This window comes from Limulus polyphemus, unplaced genomic scaffold (assembly GCF_000517525.1).
Source record: "Limulus polyphemus unplaced genomic scaffold, Limulus_polyphemus-2.1.2 Scaffold488, whole genome shotgun sequence".
Classification (NCBI taxonomy): Eukaryota; Metazoa; Arthropoda; class Merostomata; order Xiphosura; family Limulidae; genus Limulus; species Limulus polyphemus.
In genome coordinates this window covers 58,408-68,331 of record NW_013666098.1, presented here as the reverse complement: position 1 = coordinate 68,331, position 9,924 = coordinate 58,408, and the positions used below count along the sequence as shown (strand labels likewise).

The 9,924-nt window shown below is 32.4% G+C and overlaps 1 protein-coding gene across 2 annotated transcripts in view; it reads right to left on the bottom strand.

Annotated features, from left to right (window-relative positions):
• Window positions 1-9,924, bottom strand: part of LOC106458573 (dedicator of cytokinesis protein 7-like) — a 77,653-nt gene that overhangs the window by 41,039 nt on the left and 26,690 nt on the right. For both annotated transcript variants that reach the window (XM_013918091.2, XM_022384836.1), the window contains exons 16-22: window positions 9,632-9,773; window positions 7,461-7,562; window positions 5,913-5,999; window positions 4,823-5,095; window positions 4,199-4,366; window positions 2,567-2,935; window positions 1,630-1,779 (exon numbers count right to left, since the gene is read on the bottom strand). In XM_013918091.2, the coding sequence (XP_013773545.1) occupies window positions 1,630-1,779; window positions 2,567-2,935; window positions 4,199-4,366; window positions 4,823-5,095; window positions 5,913-5,999; window positions 7,461-7,562; window positions 9,632-9,773 (1,291 nt within the window). The remainder of the gene's footprint in view (window positions 1-1,629; window positions 1,780-2,566; window positions 2,936-4,198; window positions 4,367-4,822; window positions 5,096-5,912; window positions 6,000-7,460; window positions 7,563-9,631; window positions 9,774-9,924) is intronic.

Sequence of the window (9,924 nt, the reverse complement as noted above, 5' to 3'; positions counted from 1 at the left end):
GGGTCAATCTCAAACAATCTTGGCAGGTTGATGCTTTAGACAATGTTGAATATTCTAAAAGTATCCAAGGTCAAAGTAAAAAGTTGCTGGATTGTTTCTCAAACAACCATACTTTTATCATGATTAATGAGATGTAGGGTGTTCAAGGGTGAGATCACCTCAAAATCTTTATTTGTTTGTAGATGGAAAGTAAACTATAAATGTTGTTTATGAAGAAATTTTGTTATAATTTTAAAATTTTGAGATAAAGTTTATGTTCAAGTTATTACTTTGAAATATATGACTGCTGTTAAAACTTACAGTTTTAATTAATTTTAACATTCCCCATCAGTTTAAACGTATTTCAGCTTGTCATCCATAATTTAAAATCATCTAAATTTGTTTGTTGATAAGCATAAATATATACAATGGACCATCTGCGCTCTGCCCACCACTGGTATCGAAACCCAATTTTTAGTGTTAAAAGCTTTCACATGTGCCACCATGAGGTAACATCTAAATCTTTACTTACATGTTGAGTTCACTTTATTCTTGTAACAAAGATAGCATTAACATAATAGAATACCAGGTGATATACATAAGACACCTGACTTAAGATATATAATGCTCCTATTATCCAAAGCTTTTTTTGTAGGAGTGTAATTTCTTAATTCAAGGTCTAACAATCCATAAGCTATATTTCTGAATTAGATATTGATGATAATAGGAATTTTAGATCAAAGCTCTGTGGATTATGCACATTTGTTTTTGTTAAGCATATTATAATTCAATATAACAATCATACACATATGGTGACAATTCTATAGTGATAAAACTCAGCTAAAAACAGAGAAACAAAAATTTGGATAAGTTGGTTGTTTTCACCTGACAAGGTTTGAATAGCAATAAGATGATCTTGTAATTATTTGAAAAGTTTTGAACTGTGATGACTACTTCAGACCTCTTTCCTAATTTAGAAATATGGATCAGTTTAAAAAAACAAGCATATTCAATATTTAAATCTTGTTTGTTTGCATTTGCTTTCAAATTTTGTGCAAAGGACTATTCTGTCCTTAATTCTAAAGTGATGGACTAGAGGGAAGACAGCTAGTCAACACCATACACCACTAATTCTTGGGCTACTGTTTAACAATGAATAGGGTGATTAAGCATCACATTATAACACCCATGGCTGAAAGGACGAGCATGTTTGGGGATGGGATTCGGACCCACAACCCTCAGATTGCAAATCGAGGGATCTAACCACCAGGCCATGCCAGACCTACTTAAATATTGGTATAAAAATCAGACAAGTATGTTTGAGGATGGGATTTGGACTTGCGACCTGCAGATTGAAAGTCGGGTGACCTAATCACCAATTAAATATTGCCATAAAAATCAAGGGAGAATGTTTTGGGACAGGATACCAGTGCCCAGCAGGTTGCGAGTCAAGTGATTTAATCAACAGACTGTGCCAGACCTATTTAAATACTGATATGAAAATTGGGCAAGTATGTTTGGGTTGGAATTTGAATCCATGACCCACAAATTGCAAGTTGAGTGCTCTAACCATCAGGCCATGCCAGACCTACTTAAAGATTAAATATTGGTATAAAAAATCTAACATTAAAGTGGGCACAGTTTGATTACCTTGATTAGCTGCAATACATAACCTCGGTCTAGGATGGACAGCAAGTCAAACATGAAAAAGGCCAGACTAGTATTTAAACCTTGGATGAATTTCATGTCTTTCACCTCTCGATTATAGCGGCTAATGATGTCTGAAGTCATTGTAGTCACCTAGAAACAAAATATTCCTTGAGAGGTAAGTTTTTTTTAACCTGCAACTACACAAGATTCATAGACTTGATAATATTTGAGTGGAATTCCCCTCATTGTTTTATAGCACAATTAAAATATAGCACATTACTGGTAAGTATCTAGCATCCATAGTATATTACTGGTAAGTATCTAGCATCAATAGCATATTACTGGTATTTAACATCCATAGTAAATTACTGGTAAGTATCTAACATCCATAGCACATTACTGGCAAGTATCTAACATCCATAGTACATTATTGATAAGTATCTAACATCCATAGTAAATTACTGGTAAGTATCTAACATCCATAGCACATTACTGGCAAGTATCTAACATCCATAGTACATTATTGATAAGTATCTAACATCCATAGTAAATTACTGGTAAGTATCTAACATCCATAGCACATTACTGGTATCTAACATCCATAGTAAATTACTGGTAAGTATCTAACATCCATAGCACATTACTGGTAAGTACCTAACATCTATAGTACATTACTGGTAAGTATCTAACATCAATACTTACTGGTATCTAACAGCCATAGTATATTACTGGTATCTAACATCCATAGTACATTATTGGTAAGTATCTAGCATCAATAGCACATTACTGATAAGTATATAACATCTGTAACACATTACTGGTATCTAACATCCCTCTTGTCAAGCTGATAACTCATCATTGGCCTAAATTAGCAGCATTTTTTTTAAATGATTAAAGAACTGATGGACAAATTGATAAGGGAAACAAGCTAACATACCAATGTTGAGATATCATCCATAAACTGTTCACTAAATCTCATTTTCCTTGGAACTTCCAGCCGTCCCGAGGAAGCTAAGTACTCATTCATACTCTTCACCATTAGCTCAAAGAAAAACCAAGCATTGGACAAAGCCAATTCTCGAGCTGATCCACTTGACACTACCCACTGCAATGCTAATTCCTCGTGAACAATCTTCCGTGTGTGAGACTTTGAAAGTGAATAGATTGCACTATCTTGCCCCAAGATGGCGCTCCTCATACTTCCTGTTCTGTCTAAATGTCGATTCAGAATGTTTCCAACTTCCAAGTCAGCTTCAGCAAATGAAGCAATATCTGGGTTGCTACTGCTTCGCTCATGATATAATCTCTGAAAAAATAATAATAGAAAATTACATCTTGAATAATGCTCTAGTTCAATAAAATTTTCATTGTTACACATGGTTATTCTTGGCTGGTTTCTTTCTTGAAGTAAAACAGGGTGAAATGTAACCATACAGAAAGAAAACTATAGCCCATAAAGTAATCACAAAAAATTTTGCACTTTTATAAAATTACATTACTGTTTCTGAATAATATTGTGCTCACTGATTTTATAATAAAACTTTTTATAATAAGGGCCTAACAGCCAGAATTACAAATTAGACCTACATTTTCCTTTCTCATCCTTCCCATCAAGATCTATGAAAATATAAACCTAAAAAGTATTAAACATCTCCATAAAGTCAATGTTATTCCTTTCTTTTGTTCATAATTTCCAGCTATGTCTTCAAAGTTAACACTGAGAATCAAACACTACAAGATGACCTATTTCACATAACCTACATTGGTGTACATCTACAAAAATATTCTTCTTTTCCAGTGGTTATAACAATATTTAAAGTAAATCAATTATTAAGTACAACTTTTTTTCATGTTCTCTGCTTTTTTTTAATAGCATAATAATGTGTTCATAAGGAAAAAATTACACATGATAGAATGAAATACTTATTTAATCTGTTTTTTTGCATCGTCATTGCAACATTTGTTTGTTTGTTTCAGATATTCATGTAAAGCTACACAAAGGCTAAGTGAACCAATGCCAGCCATCACTAATTTTGAACTGATAGTTTAGACTACAAGGAAGCCAGCTAATCAACAGCATCCACCACTAATTCTTGGGCTACTCTAACTTGATAGTAGGATTTGACTGTCACTCTTTTAATGATCTCCAATCTAATAGTGGGGTTTGACCATCATCATCTAATGCATTCGTGAACCCAAAATGCAGAGTTCGCTTATGTAAAACTGGCTGCAAACCATGAACCCTAGGATTCACAGTCTAAGAGTACTAATCACTAGGTCATTTCCAGATCATTGCAAGGATGAATTATTTATAAATGTGTTTTAATACTCAGTATATAGGTATCTCTGAGTGTATAACAAATTTTGCCTTTTGTCGTACCCACTTTCACCAGTCGAATAATATTTTACCAAGCAGCTGCTTCCTGTTTCTCAACTCTACACCAATACCTTCTCTACTGCCTTTGACTGTCCTCTCTAGGACTGATACAAAAAGACTGCTTACTTTTGATCTCTGATGTTCTTTTCTTCATCAAATACTAGAAGAATCGTAGTACGAAACTTCACAAACCTGTGGTGGTAGAGAGATTGGTCTTCCCCCAGTACTGTAGCCTCCACTTATAGTTACGTGACCACTCATAGGATACATGTCAAGATGGGGAAGTGTACACTGGTAATGGATGTACGTTGTTAATAGATTATTCCTTCCATGTTGATCGTTTTGAGATTCCAACAGATCCTATAACACAATTCAAACTTGTGAGAAATGTCTGAGTTTATTTCGTACATTAAATGCTACAATCTCTACAGCTATGTACACAAAGTTTAAATTTTGTATCTACAAAAATTGGACACTGTAAAATGTAATATATTAGGTTATAGGATGAAAAAAAGGTACATCTCAATCAAAAAAACCTAAGAGTTTTCAGAAAACAACCTTCCTTCAATGAAATAACTTACAAAATTATCTATTTCCTTAAGTCATGATAAAAGTAATTAAAATCTATAATTCTTACATGGGGAAGCTAATAAAGCCAACTGAACACTTTCATTCAAAACAGTCATAAAAGACTTGAAGAAACTACTGACATGGAGAGTTAACATTTACATTCAAAACAGTCTGTAAAAACTTGAAGAAACTACTGACATGGAGACTTAACATTTACATTCAAACAAATCATCAAAAACTACTTACAACAAGACTTTTCACAATGTTGGCAATGCTTTCAAAAGCTGTCTGTCCAATGTTCATGACCTGGCCAGCTACAATCGGTGGTCGTACAAGTAGACAAATGAGCTTATTGAGAATGATGGGCAAAAACTGAACCAAACGTTCAGGGTTAGAATTGGTGATTTTTAAAATGCTGTTCTTCAGTTCATTTTCAATGTTTGCTTCACCAATACGAGAGGGAATCAAATTTTCATCCATTGCTGTACAGAGATGTAGAAACCTGTCTAAAAACTCATCCTGAAAGAAGATAATAAAAATATAACTTTGACTCTATCTTCATAAAAAAATAAAAGGAAATTTCATTGTTAAATAAATGTACGTTACTTTTTATTCTTTGAAGTTTAATGTTAGTGTCAATATAAAAAATATTAATATTATCTACCTTGATTATTTGCATAAAGACCCCTTCTAAGAAAAAGATGAAAATTAACTTAAAATTTCTGTAATGTTACAATATAGAGGTAAAATATTACAACTTACTTCATTTCTAATCTAAAGCAATGAAAAGATTTGATTACTTGACACTTCACAAGTCTCTAATCTACAGAATTTACAAGTTATCTAACCATTCTAAAGTCTGGGTTATAGAACATGAACAAGTCAGGTTATTTTTAACCATTAACAAGTGTCTCATCCATAGTTTGACCATGTTAGACCAACTAACTTTTCAAAACTCTACAGCCTGAAGAAGTCAGGTTATTTAATATAAGTATCAATAACCAAATTTACCAAAATTAATGAAACAAGAACATCTATCTAGTTTATCAGAGATATAACTCCATGACTTCAACGGAAAAATTCTCAGTAACAACTTTTTCAAAGATGTACAATATAGATGTACCACCCTTAAAGAGACTAACACTGCTGTAGCTATTATAAAATCAATCCCCACACCAGGATTGAAGATGCAGTTTCCATCACTACCTTTCTCCTTTTTGCTAATAGTAATCAATATTTAGAAAATATTTAATAGTTATAATAAGTAAGAAAAACTTTAGGAAAATCCTCACTGTGCTTTGACCTTCTCAAAGGTGATACAGAAATAAATAATCACCTGGGCGTGAATAGAAGACACTGCTTCCACTACAACATTAAAGACTCCTTTATGATTGTCAACCCATTTTGTATTAGGAATCTCCACCTAAGTGATGAAATATAAATTTAATGTATGAAAAATTAAACTTTCTGGGTGTATTTTATCTTAACGAATATTAAATCAACTTAAAAACAGTTTCATTCATACTTATGAACTTCTATCAAATACGTAAAAAAAAATATTTGTATTTCAGTTTCAATTCTATCTTTTTAATTGGATTCTTTCAGTATTTTATACTATCCAAGCAAGAATGTTTACAATTTTTGTAGAAGAGTTACAGCAAATTACAACAGCACTGCATCTTCTAAACATAATTATGAAAGATGTGACAAAAACAAATGAAAACACCAGGGTAAAAATATATAAAATTACACTATAGATTTTATGACAGCAGGAATAAATTTGGTAAATAAAAATTAAAAGCAGAAGTAAATTGAACATATACATATAGCTTTGAGGTGATAAATCATGTTTTCACTAAAATTAACACCATATAAGTATAAATTTCATTAACTATTACATTACCCAAAAATATCCAGCAATGACACATGCACATTTACTCTTATAGATGAAAAATTTTAGCCAACAATTGAATACATCATAAAGATGACACATGCACATCGAACACAAATGAGGAGGTTTAGCAAACACACAGACATGTCATAAAGATGACACGTGCACATGTCCATGTGTTTGCTAAACCTCCTCATTTGTACATTTAAGTGTGCATGTGTCATCTTTATGACATGTCCGTGTGTTTGCTAAACCTCCTCATTTGTACATTTAAGTGTGCATGTGTCATCTTTATGACATGTCTGTGTGTTTGCTAAAACTCCTCATTTGTACATTTAAGTGTACATGTGTCATCTTTATGACATGTCCATGTGTTTGCTAAACCTCCTCATTTGTACATTTAAGTGTCATAAAGATGACACATGTACACTTAAATGTACAAATGAGGAGTTTTAGCAAACACACAGACATGTCATAAAGATGACACATGCACACTTAAATGTACAAATGAGGAGTTTTAGCAAACACATGGACATGTCATAAAGATGCCACATGCACACTTAAATGTACAAATGAGGAGGTTTAGCAAACACATGGACATGTCATAAATATGACATGTGCACACTTACATGCACAAATGCATTTTAGCCAACATGTGAACACAGCATAATGATGACACATGAACACTTACCAATCATAAAAAAAAAACTGCAGTACCCTGTAACATGCACATGATGCTACACGAAATGTAACAGTTATTATGTACACAAAGATACTAATACCAGAACAAAACATCAGACATGTTAATACACAACCTGCTATATACACACAATTGGGTAAAAACAGTAATGTCTGTAAAGATATACACGAAAAGTATGAGAAGGAATGTTGAAGTTTGTGCACATACTGAAATTGTCAGAGAAAGAAGATGAAAGGAATACAAGTAAGTTTAGAAATATACACAAACACAACTCTAAAGAAAGAGTTACAAACCGAGGGTGAAAGAAAGCAGTAACTTGATGGGGGACTCTCCATTATAACTGGCAAGTTGTGTTCCCCGGTTTGAATCCGTCCATCTCTGTACAACGGAAGCCACTACAAGTTTTTATTAGAGGATTAGTATCTTTGTTACTTTAAACACTAGAGAATGTAATAAAGATTATTAAAATGTTTATGTAATTAAAAAATAACAAAAACATCACTTTTAAACTAATTGCTAACATAAGTAACATGATTAAACATACATTTTGTTATGAAGTGCAAAATTGTCACAAACAACAGATATTATCAGAATTTTAAAGAAATTAAAATAGAAATATATAACAAAAAATAAAACTGGCATACTAAATATCTTTAAAATTGTTATTGTTCAGTGGAGTTCCTCCACCTGCAATGTTTCTGTGTCCACTCTAGTGTTTTTTATCTGTGTGTATGTTTTTGTGTCCATGTTAGCTTATTTTCAACTGTTTGTGTGTTTTTCTGTTCACATTAGCTTTTTTCATTTGTTTGTATTCATATTAGTTTTTTTCATCTGTTTATTTTTGTTTCCATGTTAGCTGTTTTTATCCGCATGTGTGTTTCTGTCAATGTAGCTTGTTCACCTGTGTGTTTGTGTCACTCATAGTTTCTCACGTTTATGTTTTTTTGTGTCTATTAAAGCTCATTTATATGTTTTATCTACCATTTATTTTTTAAATGACTCTGTCCAATACATCTTGTTTGTAAGTTAACATGTTCCCTGTAGCTTGTTCATTTGTAAGTATTATCATGTTTACTGTAGCTTGTTCATTTGTGTTACCATGTTCACTGTAATTTGTTTGCTTGTAAGTATTATCATGTTTACTGTAACTTGTTCATTTGTGTTACCGTGTTCCTTGAAGCTTGTTCATTTGTGTTACCGTGTTCCTTGTAGCTTGTTCATTTGTGTTACCATGTTCACTGCAACTTGTTCATTTGTGTTACTAGCTCACTGTCGCTTGTTCATTTGTGTTACCATGTTCACTACAGCTTGTTCATTTGTGTTACCACGTTTCCTGTGCAGTAGCTTATTCATTTGTAAGTGTTACCATGTTCATTGTAGCTTAAATATTTGTAAGTGTTACCACGTTCACTATACCCTATTCATTTATAAGTGTTACCATGTTCATTGTAGCTTATTCATTTGTATGTGTTACCATGTTTCCTGTAACTTGTTCATTTATAAGTGTTACCATGTTCAAAATGAACAAGTTACAGGAAACATGGTAACACATACAAATGAATAAGCTACAAGTAAATTTTACCATGTTCACTGTAGCTTATTCTTTTTAAGTGTTACCATGTTCACTATAGCTTGTTCATTTGTAAGTGTTACCATGTTCACTGTAACTTGTTCATTTGCAAGTGTTACCATGTTCACTGTAACTTGTTCATTTGTAAGTGTTACCATGTTCACTGTAGCTTGTTCATTTCTAAGTGCTACCATGTTCACTAGAGCTTATTCATTTGTGTTACCATGTTCACTGTAACTTGTTTCTTTGTGTTACCATGATTACTTTATCTTAATCATTTTTAAGTGTTACCATGTTCACTGTAGTTTGTCCATTGATAGGTGTTACTATATTCCTTGTAGCTTGTTCATTTGCAAGTGTTACCGTGTTCACTGTAGTTTGTCCATTGATAGGTGTCACCATATTCCTTGTAGCTTGTTCATTTGCAAATGTCTCTGTATTCAGTTTAGCTTGTTTATAATTATTTTTATGTTCACTTTATCTGTCTGTAAAGATAGTTATGTTTCTGAGTCCATTGTTGCTTGCCCATTAAAATTTGTAGATATTAGCACTAATTAAACCTGGAATATTATTTTTAAAACTCATTCAGATGTAGCCCTCTAAAAAATTTTCAAAAGATTCCATTATGTAGCAATATGACCTCATTTTCTCTTTTAAAATTATCTTTTCTTTAAAGATGGGGAAGAAGTATTATTAGCTAATGATCCAAGTAAATTTCTCAATTTATTTTTATACTTCTAGGAAGCAAGCATTTTTGTTCATTTTCCCAAATAAAAACCCGATTAAAAATAAATTTGTATGAGCTAATTGACTTTTCTCCAAGTGATCATAATCAAGAACTAAGAAAAATTTCATATACTTATCTAACTGTTCTTCAAGCATAATTTAACTTACTGTGTAACCAACTGGAGTTTCTATCGGTGTTTGCTCAACTTTTTTCTGGCAGCTGATATGATAAAATGTGAAGAGAAGATGATGCTGCTCAGAGAGTTTTGCTGGTAACTTAATTTTTATCTCATCGTAGAAACTTGGACACCTATTAAAAAAGATGAGTATAATAGAAAATTGCTAAAATCTTAAAAAAATGATGCAACAATGCAGTGCATGTGCACTCATGTTACAGTATCGAAGAATATAAAACTGGCCTTCACAAAGTGACCTGTCTTGGCTGTGTTTTAGTGGACTAA